The sequence below is a fragment of the Triplophysa rosa genome, linkage group LG19, assembly GCF_024868665.1.
Source record: "Triplophysa rosa linkage group LG19, Trosa_1v2, whole genome shotgun sequence".
Taxonomy (NCBI): Eukaryota; Metazoa; Chordata; class Actinopteri; order Cypriniformes; family Nemacheilidae; genus Triplophysa; species Triplophysa rosa.
The window spans coordinates 16,702,775-16,728,273 of NC_079908.1; the positions used below are offsets into that span (position 1 = coordinate 16,702,775).

Sequence of the window (25,499 nt, forward strand, 5' to 3'; positions counted from 1 at the left end):
ATAATGCAAGGTATCGATTATTTTATTGATGCGTAGCTTATCCGTGAAGCACGGCTCTGGGATCAGTAGGAAATGCTGCTCGATCTAAAAGCAGTGCGAGTTTGAGTCGCTTATAACATGCATTTAAAAAAGCAACACCCGTCAAACATGATCATTATGAATATACTTTATTATGATAAAAATACCTGAGGAGGCTTGAGGATCGGTGATAAAAACATGTCCTTAGGCACTTCCTAGAACTACGTGTGTTGTGGTCTTCTTCTGCAGTGCGTATTTGGAGTTTCTGCACGAGAGCGCCCTCTGGGTTCCGGATGCAGCAGCATTTTACCGTACTTCACTCACAAGTTGTGCATAAATCACGTGATATGTATTTTCGGTTAACCGGGCAGATGTGTAGTCGGTAACTAAACAACCCCCTAGCAACCACACAGAACACCTTAGCAACCACCTAGCGATGCTTCACAGCACCTAGCAACTACATAGCAATGTGCAACTCAGAGCACCTTAGTAACCGCAGAACATCGCCCTGGCAACCACACAGAACAGCCTACCATCTCTGTGTAAAAATGTATTGGGCTTTATACATTGACGCGCACATGTTGAGGTTAACTGTGTGTGTGTGTTTTGCTGAATAAATGCAAGGTTTACTGTTAAAGTGTGACTCAATCCTCTTAGTCATCATATGCAGATGCTCGACTGTCTCTTTCCAACTTAGCAGTTGACAGCAAGACCAGCGGGTGCTTTAAAATAGCAGAAAAAGGGCTGATAGAAAAACGCTGTGCTTTTTGAGACCAGCTGTTCAGTACGTGTTGTGTTTTATTCAAGTGCAGAAATCCTCCACCAGCTCTAACTGGCACCTGTGTTTCTGCTGCAGTCGTGAAAGTGTGTATGGATGTTTTTTTATGGACACCTCTGATGCTAGAGAAAATAAAATGTTGAACAATTTCACACTAGTTTTTTTAATACATCAACTAAAATGTATGTGGGTCACGGTAGAGTGTTTTTCCCTCTAGATTTTGTAATTGGTTTGCTCAATTTTGTGCCGTAATTGACATTTTAAAGATTTCTGGGTTCAAATCTCAGACGTCTTTGCCATTTAAATGTTAGCATTTTATAAATTATAGTCAATACATATAATTGCTGTATATAATATCTCAACAGTTTTTATGTACCTTGACCAAATGACGTAATACAGTATAAGTATTTTTTACCTCCATATTACAAAAAGAAAAGTTTAGAAAGTTGTTTTGATATAGATTAACCTTTAGAACATAAAAGAACCCATTAATGTGGTTTTATTCAGGCTTTATTGCCTGCAGTATGCAGTTTGTTCATTGATTCAAACTTTATCTCAAATCGAATTCTTCTCCACTTGTGTTTTAAACCTGTGCTTTTTTCGTTTTTCTCCTACTCTGTCCTTCAGTGGTTGATATCGAGCTTGTGTTTCTGGTCCTGTGGGCTTTAATGTTTTCTCATTTAGTTCTCTGTTTCTCCATCCATCTTCTCTTTTATCTCTCTGTCTCTTTCTCGCTTCCTTTATCTGTCCTATCATTCCTTCTCGCTTGCGTGGCTTTCAGGAGCTTCATGGGGTACGCATTATTACCTGCATCCTGTTGATCTGCCTCTGTGTGCGTGTGTGTGTGTGAGAGTCCCTAGACATTGATTTTGTGAAACTGCACAGTTTGCTTTATGTCTAACCTGGTCTAGATGTGAAATTAAAAGCATGAGGCAATTACACAAAGCCCGCTAAAAAATACTTTTACTGTTCCTGGTGCAGTCTGTGTCTTTTATCAAAACCTGCATGAATCTCTAGACTGGTACATGTTTTTTGTGTGTGTCTGCGGTTCTATATTTCTTGGTCTGTGCAGTTTTAAATGATTTCATACCTTATTGCCGCAGTGTTTGACGTGTCTACATGATTTATCTTACAGTATGATAGTGATAGTGATAGTGACAGTAACTGATAACCATTCACTCCATCATGTTTTTGACGTAATGTTTATTGTTGCTTCTATGCTTTTTAATCTTTCTTTTCCGTCCGTCATGTCTTTCAGCTCAATGAACACTTTCTTCTGCTTTGTTATAACCAGATTTAATTCTCATTGAAACTGTGTTCACGCTGATCTTTGTTTACTGCTTTTGTTGTGAAGTGGCTTATTGTGTGTGTTTCTGTATTTGTGCACATGTGCATGGTTTTCTCGTCAGATCGCAGCAAAGCGTGACCAGGTGGGGACAGTCTAAATATCTATAAAACATAAACTCCCCCCCACCCCACCACCACACTGACCCGCCAAAAAAAACCACCCCTCCTTCAGCTTCCCTTCGTTCAGCCTTCATAAAGAGCAATGGACCCACTTTAACCCAATGTCATGACATCTGACCTCAAAGTTATAGAAACTACTACTCTTATTGTGTCTAGACTCTAGAGGACAGTCCTTCATTCACCCTGTATACTATAGAGGTCGCTTGGAGCAGTTAGCTAAATTAGCTCAGATTTTTGCTGTGAAGTTATAAAGATGGTGAATTTTTTTTGCCACATGTAAAAATATTAGAGATTTTATGGTGGTTAGGGAATGAAGCTGGTTCGCATCCAGCAGTTTTTTTGTGATTTTTGGCAAATGCACCAGATAAACGTATCAGCAGCCGTTCTGCAAAGTGCTTGTCTGGAGAAGCTGACTGTGTACTGAAAACAGCAGATGGTGGTTATTGCTGCCTGTGTGTTTTACAGGCCTCTGGAAAGCAAGCAATTCCAAGATTTCTTTGGTAACAATCCCAAAAATCTCAGGGTTATGTTTCATTCCAAACTCATATCAACAAACTGATGCCTACTGTGGTACCATTAGGATTTTTTTGCATTGTGATATTTTTAGGAAAATTAAGCACCCTATATTCTAATAATTTAAAATTATTCTAATAATAAATTCTTATAAAGTAATTTTCAGTATTACTGTAATGCAAAAAACCTTATACACTACCTGTCTAAAGTTTTAGAACACTAGCGTGAAATGTTTCTCATTATCCTAAAAAGCTTTTGATCTGAAGTTGAATGCTTAAATATCTCTAATTGGATTTGTAGACAAAAATATAATTTTGCAAGAATGAAATTCCAAGAAAACATTTCTGCAGATTCTTGGCAAAAGATGACTACACTTAAGATGATTAAATGTAACAAACTTTGATTTATTTGAGATTTTTATCATTCTTAAAGTTACATTTGTGTTATTCCATCGTTTTGATGAGTTAACTATTATTCTTAAATGTGGAAAAATATAATATAAATAAGAAAGTGTTCCAAACACTTTGGGCCGGTAGTATATATGCAGTATACAGTATATACTGTAGTAGAATGTAAAGTAAAATAGTAAAAAAATATGTAAACCATGTTATTATTTGTAGTATTAAATTTAATGCTGATATTAAACAAGCTGAACAAAACACAGTATCGTTTTTTTCTTTTTATATTGCTGTAATGTGAAAGAGATTTGATGAGAAGAAAATAATGTTGCAATTCAAAAAAGCCATTTCAAAGTCATTTCTACAGCATCATTTTAGGTTTTTTCCTTTCTTTTAATTTCGAATAGATACGTATGAACAGGAAAGCAGGGGGCATTACAATATGTCACCTTCTCTTATCATAAACAGAGTTCAATAGTAAACCTCTTGCGTGATGGGTGGCTGGAGACCGATGGGTCCTCTGAGATCTATGGGAGTATAGTTGACTATCTCTGTGTGCACAGATCCACCACAATCTTGTGGTGGGGTGAGACTGATGCACAATGCATGGACATTGCATGCCAGTGTTATCTTCTCCTCAAGGGAGTGAAGAAGCAAGCAGACCAATCGCACAGATAAGCTACAGCTCTCTGTGTATTTGACATTATGTATTTTGAATGTTTTCAACCTTTCCAAAAACACTCCAAAGCTTATCTTTGTAAAAACGTAAGACTATCTCCACTGCCATGAAATCATCCCACCAGGCTGGTTTAAAATGTTATCGACTTCATTAAACCAAGTGAAAGTTATAGGAATATGGCTTAGACAGCAGTGGTTTTCCCCCAAAGTGACCATCCATATAATGAATCGTAGTAAGTCGAGTGCTATTTTTCAGAAGTATTAAATATTTATAGTCAGCCTCAGATGTAGGTATGTATCCTTGCTTCATAGGCATGCTTTCCTCTAACCTCATAACCTCTAGCTAATGTAATTCACAATTACATGAAGGGCTGGAGAAAGCAATTTAGTCGTTAAAGTTGTATCAAATTGAGTCCCGGCTATGTGCATGTGCCGGCAGACTTAATCAACATATATGTGACACCGAGCAAACATGTTCTAATTCACTGCTTTCTCAAAACAGAGGAACCAAAGGAAAGGACATCAACACCATCAAGTCCCTCAGAGTACTTCGAGTTCTGAGGCCCTTAAAGACCATCAAACGTTTACCCAAACTCAAGGTAATGTCCTCCTGACTGATGCCTATCAGTCGTTTATCCTTTATAATGCTCCTCTGAGAGCCTGTAGGTGGATTCAAAAGAGCAAGATTACATAATCAAATCCAATAAAGAGATTGTAATTGTTTGTAAGAGCGCAGTGTGAATTCAGCATCAGGTGGGGATGAAAAGATGCTGCAGTGTTTTTAGTACTATCAAAGGTCCACAATAAGCTCTCATCTGTTCATAGTATTTTCACAATATTTTTTTTAAATCTAAAAATGTAAAAAGTTTTTTATGATCTTTAGGTTTAGGGGTTGGGTTAGGGGATAAAATATACAGTTCGTACAGTATAAAAAACATTACGCCTATGGACTGTTCCCACGGAGATAGTAAACCAGACATGTGTGCGTGTGTGTGCGTGCGTGTGCGTACTCAACTATTTTTCTGGGCAAATTTGCACCAAAATTTGTACCCAAAAATTGAGCAAAACCTGACAAATCTGAGCAAAACCTCCCTTTGGGGACGTCCTCATTTATAAAAACACAAAAATATAGTAGCTATAAAAAATAGAGTAGCTTTTTTAAGATTGTAAAAATGCTGAAAGTTTTCTTTTAGGGTCATGGTTAGAGTGCGAGTTTTGTTATAGTGTAACTAGCTTTGTAAAAAAACAAGAGGCATCTATGGAATGTCCTAATTTAGATAAAAAAGTCAACATAAACGTGTGTGTGTGCGTGCGTGCGTGTCCAGTATCATATACTGTATTTTGCAGATGGGCAAACATTTATGTTGTTCAGCCCTCAGCATTTAACGGGCTCCCTGTGTCCTGCTCTCTAACTAAATCTTACACTTGAACACACAAACAAATCCTTTCAGAGACACTTGGCCAAATTATACATTTGAACATACATTTTTACCAGTGGCAATAGCTAAAATAATAGAGTCATAAATAAATGAGCAGTTTGCAACACTATGATTCTGTATAATAATATCACACACATAACGCCTCAAGGCCACAGAGACATTGAAGATCATATTAGCATTAATGGTGAGAGACTGCACAGATAATAATGATACCCCATGGGTATTAAAATGTGCAGAAACGATAGCAAAATGAGATGATTTACACACCTCCCCATGTCATAAGTGATCATGTGATTTTAAAGCAATTAAGGTTTTGTGAGAGTGACACAAGACGCCAGGTTAAGCATACTGTAGACAGATTTAATGAAGGTGGTGGTGAGGTCATTGGGTCTGATTTGTGTTTGTGTCCTCAGTCTGTGTTTGACTGTGTGGTGAACTCTCTGAAGAATGTGCTCAACATCCTCATCGTCTACATCCTCTTCATGTTCATCTTTGCCGTCATCGCCGTGCAGCTTTTCAAAGGGAAGTTCTTTCACTGCACCGATGAGTCCAAAGCCCTGGAGAAAGACTGCAGGTACAGCTTTGCTCTGACCAGACTGCCTTCATACAGTCTATGGATGGATGGAAGTGGAAAAATTGATTGAAATCTTAAATAAGATAGAAAGATAGATGGATACATTTTTGATGTACCGTAAATAGATGGATATATATATAGACAGACAGATTCACAGAAGCACAAATATACAGTACATCTATACACATCTTTAAATGTGGATCGGGTGAATGAGTGTGAATATAAATGGAAGTGACTGCTCATCTCTTAAGGGGGCAGTTCCTGGAGTATGGCAGCGACGGAATGGCCATGACACAGCCACGGGAATGGAAGAAATATGATTTTCATTACGACAACGTCCTGTGGGCCTTTCTGACCCTGTTCACCGTCTCTACAGGAGAAGGCTGGCCATTGTGAGTCTTACATATAAATCATTCATGCAAATTCTTATAAACATTAATACTTTTAAAGAGAGGGATTCATGCAACAAGAAAGTTTTTAAAAGCTGCCGCTGGGTCTGGGAGATCTTTGCGTCCCACATGATCTTATTCATTGTCTTAAAAAACCTTTTGGATGTTTAGTACTTTCTCTAGGCTTGGTGTTTTTACAAATGTACTTTTACATTTATAAAGTTTTTACATTGGTACAAACATAAGAATAGAATACAAGGGTTTAAAATACATATTCAGTACCACGAGACCTGCACAGCTCTTTATGGTACTACTTCATGTCTATCTTAAATAAAAAATCCGTCTCATTAGTATCTTGCTTACATTCTGTTTCTTCAGAGTACTGAAACACTCCGTGGACGCCACGTACGAGGACCAGGGTCCCAGTCCAGGTTACCGCATGGAAACCTCCATCTTCTACGTGGTCTACTTCATCGTCTTTCCTTTCTTTTTTGTCAACATCTTTGTGGCCTTGATCATCATCACGTTTCAGGAGCAAGGAGATAAAGCCATGTCAGATTGCAGCTTGGAGAAGAACGAGGTATGTAAGATGACCGGGAAATTTTGGGTGCTAGTTAAATGCCCAGTTAGATTTCACACTCTTCATTTTTGAGCTATTATGTTATTATTTATAAGTATAATAACTGTTTGGGCGGAAAAGGGTCTTATTTTATAAGTTTGAATATACATCTAAATAATAACTACATGTCTTTCTGTAGAGATGATTGGGTCTGAGTGCATGAGTTGGAGGGTTGGCTTGGCAGCAAACTGTTAGTACAGCAGTCAGTTTATAGTGGAATTGTGGCACATGTCAAGGTCAAAGTCATGCCGTATACAGTATATATGTTATGGACAGTTACCGGACAGAGTAGACCTCCTAAGAGAATTCCTCTCACCTGTGCGAGGCAAATGCATCTGTCCATCTGTATCTCCACTACTTTGATTCTAAACTGCTCTGACAAGCACACCAGAAAACCTCAGGAAGAGTTACCAGACCAGTCGAGCAGAATTTTTTTAAACTATAGCTTTATACGGGCAGCATCCTAACATTATGGAATCTCATAAGTGACCGATTTGGAATACTTACAATTGATTCTAATGGAGTTTGATGTTAACGTGTTGCTTAACCAATAATATGATAATCTAATAAGCATTCAAATACATAACAGACAGTTTTGACTTTTTTCAATATTTTTTTGTAATAAATGAAAATTAATCACAATGCATTTTGGCATTAGCTTACTTGTGTGTGATAAAGGCCAGTGGTTCTCAAACTTTTCAGATCAAGTACCACCTTTGATAAAATTAGATGTTCCAAGTACCTAATGACCGCCATAGAAAATCATATAAATAAACACTAAAGCGCTTCATTGATTTAACCTTGAGTAGATCGGGACATGTGTTGAATTAGCGCTTTACAGCAATAACAACAGCAACTTTAAACAGTGGTTCAAGGGCAGATAGATAAGAAACTTAATTTAAACGCAGCTCATCGGAAGAGAGAGAGTGAGAGACTCACAAGCGTCTGTCTGCTCCCGCTCTGTGCTTGAGCTGCCTGTCATGCGCCTGAGTTACATCGACCATCGATAGGCTAAATAAACAATAATTGATACAACTATATTAAAATTGCTCACAGGCTAAGATGTTTTCCATATTTATCTATCATGTATTAAACATTTTAAATTGCATTTAAAACACGAAATGTAAATTAATATATAGTTTTTAATTTTCTGTCGTGTCACATACCACCAGGGGTCTCTTCAAGTACCACTAGTCGTACGCATACCACAGTTTGAGAACTGATGCAATGCAAACTTTTAAGTTAGAAGATATTGTAAAAATGCTGCTTAAAGTGATACTGTAGTTTTTTATGTTAAAAAATTATGTCATCATTTATTCTCCCTCATATCATTCAGTGTAAATGACTTTTTCTTCTGTGGAACACAAAAGAAGATATTTTGTGATACGTCTCAAGTTGTTTGTGTCAATACAATGAAAGTCAGCGGGCGTGTTTTTGTTTTACTTTACCAATGTTTTCCTAATATTCTTGTGTTCTGCCGTAGAATGAAAGTGATACAGGTTTAGAATGACACGAGGATGAAAAAAAATGAGAATTTTCATTTTTGGTTAATCCCTTTAACTTGTAGAGCTGCCTTGATTTCTTAAAGTCACAGTTCACCAAAAAATGAAAAATCTGTCATCGTTTACTCACCCTCTTGTCATTTCAAACCTGTACGACTTACATTCTTCTGCATAAATAAAAATATATACACTCACCTAAAGGATTATTAGGAACACCTGTTCAATTTCTCATTAATGCAATTATCTAATCAACCAATCACATGGCAGTTGCTTCAATGCATTTAGGGGTGTGGTCCTGGTCAAGACAATCTCCTGAACTCCAAACTGAATGTCAGAATGGGAAAGAAAGGTGATTTAAGCAATTTTGAGCGTGGCATGGTTGTTGGTGCCAGACGGGCCGGTCTGAGTATTTCACAATCTGCTCAGTTACTGGGATTTTCACGCACAACCATTTCTAGGGTTTACAAAGAATGGTGTGAAAAGGGAAAAACATCCAGTATGCGGCAGTCCTGTGGGCGAAAATGCCTTGTTGATGCTAGAGGTCAGAGGAGAATGGGCCGACTGATTCAAGCTGATAGAAGAGCAACTTTGACTGAAATAACCACTCGTTACAACCGAGGTATGCAGCAAAGCATTTGTGAAGCCACAACACGCACAACCTTGAGGCAGATGGGCTACAACAGCAGAAGACCCCACCGGGTACCACTCATCTCCACTACAAATAGGAAAAAGAGGCTACAATTTGCACGAGCTCACCAAAATTGGACAGTTGAAGACTGGAAAAATGTTGCCTGGTCTGATGAGTCTCGATTTCTGTTGAGACATTCAAATGGTAGAGTCAGAATTTGGCGTAAACAGAATGAGAACATGGATCCATCATGCCTTGTTACCACTGTGCAGGCTGGTGGTGGTGGTGTAATGGTGTGGGGGATGTTTTCTTGGCACACTTTAGGCCCCTTAGTGCCAATTGGGCATCGTTTAAATGCCACGGCCTACCTGAGCATTGTTTCTGACCATGTCCATCCCTTTATGACCACCATGTACCCATCCTCTAATGGCTACTTCCAGCAGGATAATGCACCATGTCACAAAGCTCGAATCATTTCAAATTGGTTTCTTGAACATGACAATGAGTTCACTGTACTAGAATGGCCCCCACAGTCACCAGATCTCAACCCGATAGAACATCTTTGGGATGTGGTGGAACGGGAGCTTCGTGCCCTGGATGTGCATCCCACAAATCTCCATCAACTGCAAGATGCTATCCTATCAATATGGGCCAACATTTCTAAAGAATGCTTTCAGCACCTTGTTGAATCAATGCCACGTAGAATTAAGGCAGTTCTGAAGGCGAAAGGGGGTCAAACACCGTATTAGTATGGTGTTCCTAATAATCCTTTAGGTGAGTGTATATTTTGAAGAACATTGATAACCAAATATCGGCAGTGCCCATTGACTTGCATTGGTTTTGTGTTTGCACAATAGTGCAATGGGTACCGCTGTTGTTCGGTTACTAACACTCTTCCAAAATGCTACAGTATCTCTAAAGCGCCTCACTAGGTTTAGAGCATAGACATAATCTGTTTCCTCTTTTCCTGTTCCCTGTCATTTTGTAAAAACTCGACTTTCTCATTTCTTTCTTTTTGATTTCTCTGTCTCTATATATCACTCTCTGTTCTGTACAGTTTCTGTATATCTCTTTCCCTTGTGGGACATGTTAGTCCCAGTGTTTAAATATTTAGCTCTGCTCTAACTATGTTCTGTTTCATGCCAGCACAGGTTTGATGATCGTCTTGTATCACTCAGCCTTTCATTTGTTAGACTTCGAGTGCTTGGGGAATACCAAATCTCATTTCTAATAATTAAACTTGGAAGATTTATGTAAATAATCTCTGATCGGGAGGATGAGTGTATAGTAGTATAGTGTATCTGCTGTTAGATCTGCTCTTCGAAATGTTACCAAAGACTTAGTGATGAGATAACATGATAAAGCATGTTGTGATGTCTACAGCGAGCTTGCATCGACTTCGCCATCAACGCCAAGCCTCTGACCCGCTACATGCCCCAGGACAAGCAGTCTTTTCAGTACAAGATGTGGAAGTTTGTAGTGTCCACCCCTTTCGAATACTCCATCCTGACCATGATTGCCGTCAATACGGTGGTCCTCATGATGAAGGTAAAACATCAGATGTCACCTGTGGTATTGTAATGTCACACAATGTGGTCTCTGTCTTGCAGTCACCCATGTTTGCATTAAAATAATGTTAAAAACACTGACTTTATGATTTTAATTTATAGGACAATGTAATTGAATATTCGTATTCTGAAAGGAGATTTGTTATGAGAAATGCACTGAATCTCGCTGTAATATTTTGCACTGGACTACTGTGGTTGTAACTCTACGTCTAAACAGGATCAGTTCCAGTTATTGATCTCTCGGGTCACTCTTGATAAAGAGCTCTGTTGTAAATGAAGCAGCCTGGAAAGCATACAAAAAACAATTTTAAATTAAATTTGAAAGTAGATTGAATCAGTGCTGCCAAGCATGAAGGCATAATGCTTCGTTCCTTTGGGATCAGTCTTGTTGCAACCCAGAGTTCATCAGTCGATTGTTTGTTTGGAAATCTGCCAACAGAAGGTACCCTCTAGTTCTTTATCTGAGTGTTACAACACTGCGAGACTAGAGACTCCATCGCGTTCATTCAGATCAAGATTTCAGCAAAATGATGTATGCAAATATTCAGTTATAAATAAGTCATTTCTAATAGGTTCCTGAAAGCTTATTTTACAGATGAATATGTGAAAGAATGCAGTGTGAGTCATTATCGTTTTTATTCTTTTGTAGTTTTATGATGCTCCTAAGCCATACGAGGACATGTTAAAGTGGCTGAACATCATCTTCACGGCTCTCTTTACGCTGGAGTGCATCTTCAAGGTCATCGCCTTCGGCCCTCTGGTGAGACTGGAGAGACTCATTTTTTAAGTTTAAAGCTTGTGTTGGAAAATTCCGTTTTCAAGTAGTTACATCAATATCAGTATGATCTAAACCTCAGACTGTTTGATAAATATTGCATACAGAAACTGCTTCAGTTTTGATTGGCCTGCTGCTATGACATTACAGGAAGTTTCATTCAGTCGATATGGATAAACAAAGTACAATTTCTTAAATTTATCTTTCCCGGAAGAATGAAATAATTACAGGTTTTGAGAATGTTTGTGGCATCAAATCTTAAGGATTTTCTGTGAAAGTTTTAATCCCCCACCTTTCATTTGTTGAGGCAAACAGTTCCCACATAAGACTTCACCTAGGGCTGCACGATAATTTATCGCGATACCACTAAATCCTATTGTAGTCGAGCTGGCTGCGATATGCAATGTGTCGATATATTTTTTAATGCGTAGCTTGTCCGTGAAGCACAGCTCTGGGATCAGTAGGAAGTGCTGCTCGATCTAAAAGCAGTGCGAGTTTGAGTCGCTTATAATGTTCATTTGAAAAAGCAACACCCGTCAAACACGATCATTATAAATATACTTTATTATCATAAAAATACCTGATGAGGCTTGAGTAACAGTGATAGAAAGATGTCCATAGGCATTTCCTAGTTTCTAGAACGTGTTATGGTCTTCTTCTGCAGTGCGTATTTGGAGTTTCTGCACGAGAGCGCCCTCTGGCTTTCGGATGCAGCAGCATTTTCCCGTTCTTCACTCAAAAGCTGAGCATAAATCACGTGATATTTATCGTCGGTTTATCGTGACAGCCGTACGCTAATAAATAAATAATCATTAAAGCTGTAGTCCTAACTTTTCCCTATTTGTCGCCATCTCAGTTTGAACCGTAAAATGTCAGTTAGATGCGGAGTTATTTTCTTTACGTGGGTTGTGCTTTGGCCGCATAACATTTCTGTTGTTGTCACTGAATTTCTGACTGATTTCGCTTGTAAACATGGAGCACTCTTTGTTATTAGACAGGTCTGTTGGTTACGGGTACACCCTCTGTGAGAGGGTAATGACAGCCCTGTGGGTGACAAGATAGCATGTCAGTGTGGGTGTACAGTACGAGCGAGTGTGTGGTGTTTCATAAATCTCTCCTCAGCGCCGACTGGTCCGACCCGCAGCATAAGGTCTCATCACAAGCTCCATTTGCGAGGCTCATTTGTTAAAGAGCCTTTGTGGTGTGTGACGCTCACTTTTACCTCCACCTGTTTGCCGCTCTGGGCTGATGAACGTGTCTCGCTCATGCGGTTCTGACCGGGATCCATGTCTAGCAGCACTTGACAAATCCCTATGGCATTTGGAAGAGGAACAGGCACAAGGCTGAGACACCTGACAGATCAGCACAGCGTATAAGATCTATGACATGACTTAGCAGAGTCTGCGTTAGAGGCTGTCTGTGTATGTGTACTTTATTTAGCACACATCAGCTGTTATTATTGCCCTTACTTAAGGTAAGTGGATGGTGGATGATGAAACAGACGAGAAGCTATTTTACTATATTAAAAGAGGGACCATGTCATATCTATGGGCTAAATATCAGAGATATGAGTGAGCTTAATTGATTTGAATGAGCTATTTCTTTCTACATACAACGTGGGTCCCCTCACATGGAATTCACCATGTTGTTTCTATGGTTGTTCTAAACGGACAAACTGATCTAAGGAACGCCATTCGTAAATAGGTTATCTCCTTTGGCAAATAAGCGAAAACGTGATGACACATTAGTCCTGTGTCATCCTCTGTAGTGCTTTGAAAGTAGAGGGGTGGAGTGAGCCATTGATTGCAATTTGCAATCTCACCACTAGATGCTGCTATATTTCATACAAGAACCATTTCTTTCTCATTTTATTAATCTAAAGAAGCTTTTTCTACAACATTAAATCTTTTGTGAAACGGAACGTTTCAAATATTAAGGTTCATATGGAACCATTCAGCCTAAAATCGTTCTTCAGGGGCATTGTGTACACATCTGAGTATACAATCTGCATCTGATTTTGTTGATGTCAGATCACTTTGTTGCTGCTAAGAACCATTTCAAATGCTTTTAGGTTTTTGTATGTCTGTTAGTTTACTGTTATATGTTTTTTTATGAATGTTTGCAGAACTATTTGAAGGAGGCATGGAACATTTTTGACTTTGTGACCGTGCTGGGAAGCATCACAGACATCTTAGTCACAGAGCTCAAGGTAAGTCTATTTCAAAGCTTCCGAGAACTGAAATTGTCAAGTATTCTGAAGCACAATTCACGTAAAATCTCTCTGGAATTCTGGAATCCCATAAGACCTCGAGTGACTTGCGTTTTGTTACTCAAATCAAACTTGGTTTCTAACCTACACTAAGGTTTTGGATGAGAATGTTGCTTTTAGTGTCTCTCTTTGTGAGCTTTCAGTGTGTATTTCTCTGTCACATTTGTGTTGCATTGTGTTGAATATCTGTGTTCTATGGTCAAAATTACAGGCACATAATCTCCCACTGCGTTTCAGACTCTAGAAGCAGAAAGTGCATTATAAACGCCACAGCAATCATATAATATAATTATTCATATAACGATTCACTCTTAGCAACCTCTTCTATTCCAAATTCGTTCTGTTTAGTCCTTAATGATTTAACCTGTTGTAAGATTTAACTATCCGCTGAAGTGCAGATGACAGTCCAGACATCTCCCCAATGATTTTTGACAGCCGCGTCTCTGTGTGTCAGAGACAGACTCCATCCTCTCCTAACTATTTCACTGTGACTCTGTTTCCATGCTAAATCTCTGTTGGCACCTGTCCGCTTCTTTTCCCCACCGGACTGCGCAGACGGTAAGTGGCTTCATCGGTCGTGCACTGCCTGCGTCTCTGTCCAGACCTCTCCTTCTGTCAGGCATCTTTATGCTAATGTTGCTGCTCACCTTGATACCCGCTGAGTTCAGGCTTCAAGCTTGTTCAGGACTATGCTGTGAAGGATGTTTTCTTGTTTTATATATTTATATCACAGTTTCTTTTTTTAACTATTTAAAAGCATGTGTATGAAAAGCTTTAAAAGCAACACTTTCAGACTAGTTATCAATGGCAACATCCTGCATGAGATGAACGTTGTGTCCTAACTATGCAACAAAGTGGCAAGCGATACAAGCTTACATGTTTTATAAAGTTTTTAATTTGTGTTTTTCCGCAATTTGTTTAGTGTGCTTGTCACCGGAAACTGCCTGGTTAGGACATTATCTTGCAACACTATCGATAATGCTTACAGAGACCTAACAGAGGCTGTTGCCAACCCTTTGACTGACGGAGGGTGCATCCTCACGTCGGATTTAGATACAAAGATGCAGCAAAGCAACTCTGATCTCTCTCTGTCTGTCTCCAGGACAAGCGGATTAATCTGAGTTTCCTGAGACTCTTCCGGGCCGCGCGTCTTATTAAACTCCTCAGGCAGGGATACACCATTCGCATCCTGCTTTGGACCTTCGTCCAGTCTTTTAAGGTCAGACCTTAACCTTTGACCCCCAATGTAAAAAAAATACACTGACAATATTTTGTTACTTTTTCAAGCATCACAAGTTTATTTATATATTGATTAATGCCAACTACTGCTTTAAGCCATGGTTAAAAACTAAGTCTAAATTATTATTTATAATATGGTTCATTTGCTTAAAGGATGACTTAATTATTTATGTGCATATCTGATAAAAGTTCGATAAAACGTAAACCCCAAAACATTGAAAAGTACTTGTATAAAAGTTAATTTTCTCAACTTTTAGGGGTACACATACATGCAAGTCAAATTTTACTTTCTTTAAAAAGCTCAACTAGCAACATTCCTATAACCTATTTGTGCATTTGAAAGGAATAGTTCACCTTCAAAAAGAAAATTCTGTCATCATTTACTCACCCTGTTGTGATTTTCTTCTTTCTGCAAAACACAAAAGAAGATATTTTGAAAAATTATAGTAACCAAAAATCATTGGTCCCCATTGACTTTTATTGTATGGACACAAAACCAATGCAACCAATGGGGACCAACGGTTTTCTGTTACCAACATTTTTCAAAATATCTTCTTTTGTGTTCTGCAGAATAAAGAAAGTCATACAGGTTTGAAATGACAAGAGGGCATGTTAATAATGACAGAATTTTCATTTTGAAGTTGAACTACTCCTTTAATGCTCCTTCATTTTTGCCTGCAGGCCCTTCCGTATGTGTGTCTCCTCATCGCTATGCTCTTCTTCATCTACGCCATCATCGGGATGCAGGTGAGATCCAGACCTCTATAAAACATCATCCACACACCCCCCCGCCCCTGCTTTGATGTTACCCTTCAGATAACTGCAGATCTAGATCTCATCTCCAGAAATCGTGCTTCAACATGATGAATGAATTATTGACCTTGAGCTCATTGAGAATGACCACAATCTGTGTAAAAGCGACAGCGCAGAGTTTCACAGATGGGTGGTCTTTATATCTCATCGAAAGCTTTACCGTATCATAGCTTTAATGAAAAAGAAAGACATTGTTACAGTCTAACGGACGGAACCCGTCTTTGATTGCTCATTTAAGGGCCGTGCAGACAATCTCCCAGATTGTGTTGGAAATTATGGCACTCTGCCAGCTAGTATATTAGGGCTGCATTGTAAATCAATGCTAATTGTATCCTGTGGGATGGAGGAAATTACATCATCAGTAGGCTGTATAATCAGCTGTATGTTTAGAAATCTTCCATCAACGCAACGATCGCTTCTTCGTCTGCCATAAACATGCGTTTCTGCATGTGTGGTTTAGTAGCGATGATGGGATATTTATCATTTTCATAATAAAAGTCAAACTTAACATATTGTGTTTGCCTGTATATTTGTAATTAAAATACAAAATTAAAACGAAATAAAGAACTATTTGATGTGTTGACAATTTTGTTTACATATTCAATATAGCTTAACTACTGAAACCTGAACATTACTTTAAGGATATATTTTGCTTTAAAATGATAAAAAGTTGCTTAAAGTTGTGAAAGTTTCAAATGCACTGCTCAAACTTTAAAATGCATTGTTGACTTAGAGATATACAAGCAATGCTATCAGTGTATTTTTTCGCATATGGCGTGTTGAAGAGTCCGTCTGTGGTCGCAGGATGTATATCTGTTATTTTTTCGGCTGTCAGGTTATTTTGATGGCTTTCGTTAGCTGTCGTTGCATTGCAGCTGTGTACTGTAGATCTGATGTGTCAGCGTGTTTATTTATATATGTGCTGTCTGAATTGAAGTCAGAATATGAATAAGCATGACTCATAGTTTGTGCTGTATGTCTGTGTAGCCTTGTTAATACTGCAGATGCTTACTGTAACATTCCCTGAAGGCAGTCTGAATTATTGACACACACCCGCAGGTGTTTTGATGCAGTCTCGATAGGGAAAGTTTACACATTGAAACTGCTTGCTTTTTCTGTAATGCACTTTTGGGTAATGCGCTGATGTGCTGTTCTCTCTCTTTCAGGTGTTTGGTAACATCGAGCTGTCCGATGACTCCGCCATCAACCATCACAACAATTTTCAAACCTTTTTTCAGGCTTTAATGCTTTTGTTCAGGTATAGCACCTTTAATTTCCGGAATTAAAAATCAACCTGGCATCTTAAAAGTATTAAAGGATAGTTCACCCAAAGGTGAAAAATCACGTTACTCATCCTCATGTTGTTCTAAACTCATGACTTTTTGATTTCACCATTTATTTTCTGAACACGAGGAGACTCGGTGACCATTCACTTTCATTTCATCAATACCTTTTTACATTTTCACAAAGGAAAAGTTTGTGGAAGAAAAAGATATGAAATATGAAAATGCAATCTCAGATGTCCTTCCCATGAATGTAAAGTCGGCATGAAATTAAAAATAATCATTCTAATTGTTTTACACAGTGTTGCAGTATTTATTATAAAATATTTATCCGTGCATATCATTATTTTTTTAATTCATTTGCACTTGTAATCTTTAATAAAAAACTTTGACATCCTCCCCCCTCAAAACGACCTCTCTTCTCTTCCGGTCACGAGGAATGGCGCGAGGGCGGGGCTCCAATGAAGGACAGATTGCAAACGTGCATTCAAATCTTTCAACGATCCAATAAGTTTCTCGATGGATGAAATCAAGTCCACCCTACATTTTTTTCTCATTTCAGAAGTTGTTTACTCGGGTATACATTATGATACGGAAAAAAATGCAATTGCTACTTCCATTTCATGCTGACATTTGATCATATTTGCTCAGTTTGGGTAATACATTTTCTTTTTTTTTTCTTATAAAGTGGAATAAATAAAATATATGTTAAAATTACATATGATATTGTACATTTAAATTCTATATTCTATGTCATATCATATATCATATTTTTATTTTGCTCCAAACCTTGCAGATTTGGTCTGGAAAATGTAAAGTATGTTGCCATTTTACATACTGCATTGTCATTACATACAAAGTTGAATATCGCTACATGTATGCTTCCATAGAAAAAGTCATGAGTAACGTGAGAATAAATGTTAATTTTTAACTGACTGATACAAAATATTGTATGTGAATCCAGAGTTGACTGTTGTTATCTTTAGTTGACTTTACAGTAAAACTGTCCCTTTAACAAGATTACAGATACATTTTTTTATTGTAAATTAATCCACAGTTAACCCTTGCTGTCTTTTACTGTGCACATTATTAAAGATGTTGTGTGTGTTTGTGTATAGGAGTGCTACAGGGGAGGGCTGGCACGAGATCATGTTGGCATGTTTGGCAGACAGACCGTGTGAGAAACACTCTGGCTCCATTGGGAAAGAGTGTGGCAGTGATTTCGCTTACTTCTACTTTGTCTCTTTCATCTTCCTCTGTTCATTTCTGGTTAGTGAGAGCAGATCTCAAATTCAAAACGTACACACACTCTTAAAGTGATAGTTCACCAATTAATGAAAATTCTAGCATCATTTACTCACTTAAAAGAAGACATGGAAGATAATAGTTGTTTTCAGAGAATGCATTATCTTAATTCGCTTTGCCCAATTGGCACATAGAAAAATGAAAAACATTACTTCGTAAGTAAACTTGGTTAGTTCTAATGACACATGCCACATCATTAATCTCATTGTTCGTTCTGTAATGCTTACAAATCTTCTTCAGATGCTGAATTTGTTTGTCGCCGTCATCATGGATAACTTTGAGTACCTGACACGTGACGCTTCTATTCTCGGGCCTCATCACCTAGATGAGTTCATCCGCGTCTGGGGGGAGTACGACCCTGCTGCTTGGTGCGTATCACTCCTCACTGACAGTCAGAGCCGCTTTAAAACGAGGCGACAGCTTGAAACTAAGTGGTTGAAAGACGTCGGCTTAAGAGTCCAACGCAGCGCCGTGTCTGATCTAAGTCTCAGAAATCTCATTTTACTGTGCGGCCATGGCTAACATCAAATCCTCCAGCTTTGTCTGTGCTGGGGAATGCAAATCTTTTTCTTTGCATGGCATCCGCTTTTAGTCTTTCTTGAGCAGAACGGATTTAAAGTCTATCCTCTGTGTCAGCGTAATAAAAATGTTGACTTGAAAACTCACACAAGCCATCTCAGTTTTCAAATAAATGTATTGATAGTATTTACATTTAAACTAAGAATAAAGTGTCTTTTTTTAACCCGTGTCTTTTTTTGCAGTGGAAGGCTACGCTATATGGATATGTACAGTTTGTTACGTGTAATCTCGCCCCCTCTTGGCTTAGGAAAGAACTGCCCCAACAGGGTGGCATATAAGGTTTGAAAACCAACACACCGTCCTTCTAGAGGACGGTGCTGTAAAAAGCCCATATAATGCCTGATAGTGTTCAGTCCGATTGGATTACGATTCCCGTCCTCCCTTACTAATTTTAATATGGGTAACCATGGAAACTACAGGAAACAAAGCCAAATGAAAAAATCCTTCGTCTCAAACCAATCTCATATGTTTACAATGAATATATATGCTTTGATTAATGTAAATATTGATGAACTGGAGCATCCCATTAATATCGCTCTCAAAATAAGGCTGTTACTGCCAAATATTTGCTTTGTTCCTGTATCTGATTGGTTAGCTATGATTGCATCCTAGCATGCAAGGACGACGGTTCCAGACTGTGACCTCTCCCAGCTCAAACCCTCATGTCATAACATTCATCCCTAAATCAGGAATCGGCCTGTAGCTTTGAAGACAGGCGTGATCCATCCGTCCCCCTGAGGGAGGATGGTATCAGATACCTTTGCTTTCCTTCAGAATCCTTACTAAGAATGTTTTGTTTTATTCATATCACTTTTTTTGTTTTTCCTCCTGGCATTTCCTCTTCTCATATGTGTGACCCTGCAACTGTACCTGTGAAGCGGGCGCATTTCCTACCTCGATATGTACGAGATGCTTCGACACATGTCCCCTCCTCTAGGTTTGGGAAAGAATTGTCCGCCGCGAATCGCCTACAAGGTAGATTGCCCGTCCCTCACCTTTCCCTGAAAACACTTGGATCTTCTTTAGCTCCGTTGGCTGATTGTGGTTGTGTTTTCTTGTGTGTTTTGTGCTGTGCTCTTTTTTTACACCGTGCCCCCATTATCTTTACTGCAGATTTTAGCTGAATACTCCAAAACCGATACAGATTTCAGCTGCTTTAAAGGAACAATACGGCATTTTTTAGGATTTTAGATCTATTGACAGAAATACAATATAATATACAAAACTATTTCTTCAGAGGTGTATAAAGACCTTACGTAATGAACCGTTAAGTTTGTCATACCTTAGAATAAGATGTTTATATCTACATACAGAGCGGGCCTACATGCATTGAATTCGTTGCCATGTTTTGTATGTTCTCCCCTGCGGTATAGTGGTGAAACGGATTGCGGGATGATCCGTGATCCGTACGGATCGTACTCTATGGTTCAGAATGCATGTGACCCGCGGATTAAATGTAAGTTTATTCATCATTGAGTGAGAGAGTAAAACGCGCTCTCTCTACAGTTTTAGCGCCAATGCGCTCTGTCTCTCTCTCTCCAGTATCTGGACGAGTACAATATTAAAGCGGTTCCAGATAAACAATGACGCTCAAAACTGCTCCGTCACACAGCTAATATTAGAACAAAAACAACAACATATCTCTGCTGGAAAGTCTTTATAATATTAACACAGGTCCTTGCTCCTGCCTGACTTTTATCCTTCTTTTTATAATTAAAATCCACAGACATTTTATTTTATGTAATAAATAAGACATCGCTCTTTCTACAGTCGTTCTAATGCCCGCATGATCTCTTCCCTGAGTCAACGTGAGAATGACATATTTTTGTACTGTGGTGGCTACCGTCGTGTTTGGACTGAGCGATTCGTTGCAAATCTATAATACAACACTAGTGGCCGCTGTAAATCAAAAACTGCGCCTTTAAAGACAACATCCTGAGTGAATTACAGAAATTAATTACAGAAAAAGACTGCAAATTTACAAGAAAAACATGTCATTTTACGTTAAATATGGGGTTGCACATGCAGTTTCTGCCAATCTCATATTAATCTTGAGTATCTATACAGTAGTATTGCATACGTTGTATCTTCAAAGAGTATTTAGTTTGATCACATTTATAAAAGAGAGATACAGCTGTACGATTATTTCCGGAAAAACACAAGCAGTGCAGTGTTGGCTTGCTCACCGGGAGACTGCATTTATTTATTCATTTATTTATTAGATATTATTTATTATAATGATCTTGCTTGGTCTATAAACACCATGCACTGTGCTGTGTTTTACCTTTCTGTGTTTTTCTTATTTGCTCCTGTAAAGCTGCTTTGGAACAATGCACATTGTGAAAAGCGCTATATAAATAAAAGATTGAATTGAAGCTGCTGGAGACAGGCAGGAGGGACGGAACTAGAGAACGAGCACACAATAACATTACATCATCGCATTAATCCCTTCGTGTTTTTTACATTATGCACGTAACGTTACGTGCAGATTGCCAACAAAACATAGACATATGACTTAGTTTCACTTACCGCGTGCGGTTCATGTCCGGCATCTTTTAGCACTGGGACCGCGCCATCTATCAGTTTCAAACGATCTCCAAATCCAGCGTTATATCCACCGTTTATATAACATCCATCACTGAAATGCCGTGAACAAACAAACTACTGACTTCTCTCACTATTGCAAGTGTAACGAGCTGCAGCTGCAGGCCCACAGCGCAGCCAATCTTGACGCAGTGCAGCCAATCTTGATGGTAGGCGGGTCTTACTATCGCTCGTCGGATGGCGCATGGGCGGGCTGTCTTTTGCCTTGCCGAGTTTTTCCGTTAGAGTTGCTCAATAAAAGGAATAGGATCACTGTTACGAAACAGGGATCCAGACTTACTGTATAAATAACTCTCCGAAACAAGTTGGAGTGCTGGGGGAGTGTATCAAGCACAGAAATACTACGTCATACGTCCAACACGTTTTTTAACAAGTTGGTCATGTTAAGCACGAGAAGCCAGCACGTTTAACATAGTAAAGAAGTCTGAATGCATGAAACAGCGTTAAATCCCCCCTTTAAAAACTGATTAAAAAAAAAACAGAAAAATTGATTTTTTACAGTACTGATTTGAAAGTAAAAATACTTAAGTACTGTCCACCTCTGACGATGACTGATTTGCTAAGTTGCTAAGCTAAGAATATGATGCAAATAATTTACAAAATATTACTTCAAACAAATAATTAATTAAATATAATTAAAAAATACATAAACACATATTTTTTTTACCTTTTTCAGTGCATTACTATAAAGGTTAGGGACAAGAGCCTAAAGCTATGTTTTCAAGCAGAGCAAGAATAAACATGCAGTAAACTCGGCTTAACACTGAATCTCCCGAGGCATCTGCATGAGGCTAAATTTGTCACAACCTTTGCCCTGACTCGTGTCACAACAGAAACTAAGGAATTAAATAATAGTGAAAATAAATGCGAATACCAAAAAGAACGGTTTATTGTGAAAGTGGCCTCATTGGTACAGTACTTACCCTCGGGCCATTCTGCCACTTTGAGAGCTGCCTTCGAGTTAATAAGTTTACACACCCTGTTCCAGCTGTCTGAATGGGTAACGTTCAAGACTCCCGCTCGAGTCTGTCTGCCGGGCTGCTTATGTGTGTGTGAGCTTGAGGAAGCAACGTTCTCCAGCGAGCTCTAAATAGATCAAATCCCCCCAACCACCACCTTAGAGCACTGAATCAACCGGGAGGAAAGAAGAAAGCATAGATGTGTGTTCATTGATGCGTCCTTCCCCCTTTATTATTGGAAGTTGTTGTGGAAACCGGACTATGATGTATAACAAAGGAAGCATCTGTTATCTCCGCATGGTGTTTAGTTCTTATACTCCACACCAAAGAAACACATCTGTTCAGTTTTCTTTATTATTTTTCACTTCCCTTTTAACGTTTATTACCCTGGGATGTTTTAATGTGAAGCATCGGCTATTTTGTGTGTTGGTGTGTGGTGAATGCTGTCGTTGTTATGTGATCTTGGTTGTGGTTGGTCAGCATGCCTCTGATCCTCTTGCCCTCAGGTGCTCCTTATCCTTTGAAAGCTCAAGAAAAGCAGCCGTCATTGCCAACACGTCATGTTTCAACGCACACTAACACATGATGTGTGTTTGCATTCTCTATGTAGACAGTAAACCGTGAAGAACCAAACACGTGCATAACATATTTCACCCCAAAATAAAAAACTAAAAACAAGGAAGTAGACAAACTATTAAAACAAGATTTATTTAGTTATTTTTGAGAAAATGATGCTGATGTTGGGGGCCGTGGTATTTTTTCACATTTTAACTTGATCATTTTAAGTGGATTTAGTATTTATGCATTGTGGCAGTTTTGAGTGTTGAAATCAAATAATTTGCTTATTCTAAAATATTATTATTATATTAGGGCGTCAAAAGATTAATCGCGATTAATCGCATCCAGAATAAAAGTTTGTGTTTACATAATATTTATCTGTTTACTGTGCATAATAATTTTGTATTTATTAACACATACACATCCATGCATATATTTAAGAAAAATCTAAATATTAATAAACATTTATATATCATTTCAATTATTGGTAAATTTAAATAAATACATGTAAATATTTCCTAAATATGTATACTTGTGTATGTGTTTGTATTTATAAATACAAAATGAATATGCACAGTACATAGACAAATGTTATGTAAACACAAACTTTTATTCTGGATGCGATTGACAGCCCTATATTATATATTACTATATTAATGTTACACACAGTAACTTATGTTTGATACAGAAAAAATAATACCCATAAATAATAGGTCCCACCCCTGAATCGGGTTTTGTTTTTTTATGCAAAATGTAAATTATATATAAAATACAAATATAATCACTGTAAAAAACAAATTTGACAGAATTTGACATTTTTATTTTATACAATGTTCACATATTTTTTAATATGTGAAAGTTCAAATTACAGAAATAGACAGCACATTTACAGGTTGGGTGTAAAATAACAATGCAAAATACTGTAATGTAATTTTAATATACAAAAGGTTTTATTTATTTTTTCTGGCGCCCCAGCTGCTGGATTATTACCATTTTACAGGTATTTTTACATTGTAAATAAATTACATATAAACTGTATTAAAATATGTTTTTTTAAATCCCAAATTTCCCTATTTAATTCATTCTTGTTTCTAATATTACTTTAAAATTAAAACCAGTTCTACTGTTTACAACCGAGAGAAAAGCAACAGACATCTTTCATTTCCATTACTCGTCTGCATCCATGTGCATGAAATGTAACATGAACTGTCTCACCATCTCCTTCCTCTCATCATTTTAATGTCCTGAAAAGACTATTTGTGTGCTGAGGAGAGTACGGAAATGACAATCAATGAAAGTGAAATTGCAGAGCCCGAGTCCTCACTCCCTCAGCACACAAACTCTCATTGACATTTGTTATGCTCATTTCCGTACATGTGATATTAATCACACACCTGTTTCTGTGACCTCACAGCGGCTGGTGAGGATGAACATGCCCATAGCCGACGACAACACTGTTCACTTTACCTCCACTCTGATGGCTCTCATCCGGACCGCCCTGGAGATTAAGCTGGCATCAGGTGAGTGCCCGCTTAGAATGACTTTAGGGTGAGTCGCCCGTCATGTCACACCGGTTGCTCTTTAACTGCTGCAGTTCTTTCACCAGTCAAAAAGCATTCGTTTAATTGGCAGATGTTTTCCCTACTGACTTTGGCTTGGTTTTATTTAATCTTGTACCATAGTGCAAAATAAGATTAAAGAATAAGGTGGACAAATAACATCCCCAAAGGGAATATTATGGGTGACAGTGATGCAATTGTAACAGACCATCTTTCGTATTATTTTTCCAGGCGTTCTGGCTCAGCACCTGTGTGACGCTGAATTGAGGAAGGAAATAAATAAAGTCTGGCCTAATTTATCTTCAAAAACGGTGGATTTACTGGTGACACCTCATAAATGTACGGACACGCATTAAACAATGTTCATTTCTGTTTGAAAACAGCTCTAAGCAATTACTGTTCTGATCCTTTGATCCTTAAAGAAAAAAAAAAAGAACCACCAGTGTCTTGAAATTTTGTTGTGTTTGTTTAATCCATGAAATTCCTTAAAAGCTGGAGGTTAGGGTGGGATCTTTGAAATGTGAAATTCTTATTGTATTATGTTTTTATGTTTTGGAGCCCACTAGTTTGTATGTTTCCTTACAGCTAAGCTAATTGTTCTAAAAGCCAAAAACTATTTAAAAAAATGTTGTATCCACCTGTACTGTTAGTCATGCTCAATTTTCTGAGTATTTGGTGCCACCTAGTGGACCAAATTTTTTTTTACAATTTAACCTTGAATTTTTTTGTGGCATTTTTCATTAGATAATGAGTTGACAGTAGGAAAAGTTTATGCTGCCCTGATGATTTTTGACTACTATAAGCAAAACCGTGCCAAGAGGCTCCAACAGCAGCAGCCAACTTTGGGCACACAGGTAGATCTTCTGTACAACTTCATTTAACCTTTAAATTACCTTGGAATTTGTAAATTCCTTTTGATAATAGCGTACTAAAGGAATAAATTAACATGTGTCATGGCTCTGCTTAAACATTTATAAAAGCTAGA

At 38.1% G+C, this 25,499-nt stretch overlaps 1 protein-coding gene across 2 annotated transcripts in view; it reads left to right on the forward strand.

The window, feature by feature from the left end:
• LOC130569753 (voltage-dependent N-type calcium channel subunit alpha-1B-like) overlaps nucleotides 1-25,499 on the forward strand; it is a 102,316-nt gene that overhangs the window by 67,290 nt on the left and 9,527 nt on the right. Inside the window, exons 24-40 of one of the 2 annotated variants that reach the window (XM_057359585.1) lie at nucleotides 1,578-1,589; nucleotides 4,355-4,451; nucleotides 5,705-5,865; nucleotides 6,117-6,257; nucleotides 6,633-6,834; nucleotides 10,387-10,551; nucleotides 11,221-11,331; nucleotides 13,472-13,555; nucleotides 14,718-14,834; nucleotides 15,536-15,601; nucleotides 16,834-16,925; nucleotides 18,069-18,219; nucleotides 18,496-18,623; nucleotides 19,713-19,809; nucleotides 24,370-24,475; nucleotides 24,746-24,853; nucleotides 25,259-25,368. In XM_057359585.1, the coding sequence (XP_057215568.1) occupies nucleotides 1,578-1,589; nucleotides 4,355-4,451; nucleotides 5,705-5,865; nucleotides 6,117-6,257; nucleotides 6,633-6,834; nucleotides 10,387-10,551; nucleotides 11,221-11,331; nucleotides 13,472-13,555; nucleotides 14,718-14,834; nucleotides 15,536-15,601; nucleotides 16,834-16,925; nucleotides 18,069-18,219; nucleotides 18,496-18,623; nucleotides 19,713-19,809; nucleotides 24,370-24,475; nucleotides 24,746-24,853; nucleotides 25,259-25,368 (1,948 nt within the window). Of the gene's footprint in view, nucleotides 1-1,577; nucleotides 1,590-4,354; nucleotides 4,452-5,704; nucleotides 5,866-6,116; nucleotides 6,258-6,632; nucleotides 6,835-10,386; nucleotides 10,552-11,220; nucleotides 11,332-13,471; nucleotides 13,556-14,717; nucleotides 14,835-15,535; nucleotides 15,602-16,833; nucleotides 16,926-18,068; nucleotides 18,220-18,495; nucleotides 18,624-19,016; nucleotides 19,114-19,712; nucleotides 19,810-24,369; nucleotides 24,476-24,745; nucleotides 24,854-25,258; nucleotides 25,369-25,499 lie in introns of both variants that reach the window. The other variant, XM_057359584.1, reaches the window with a different exon arrangement.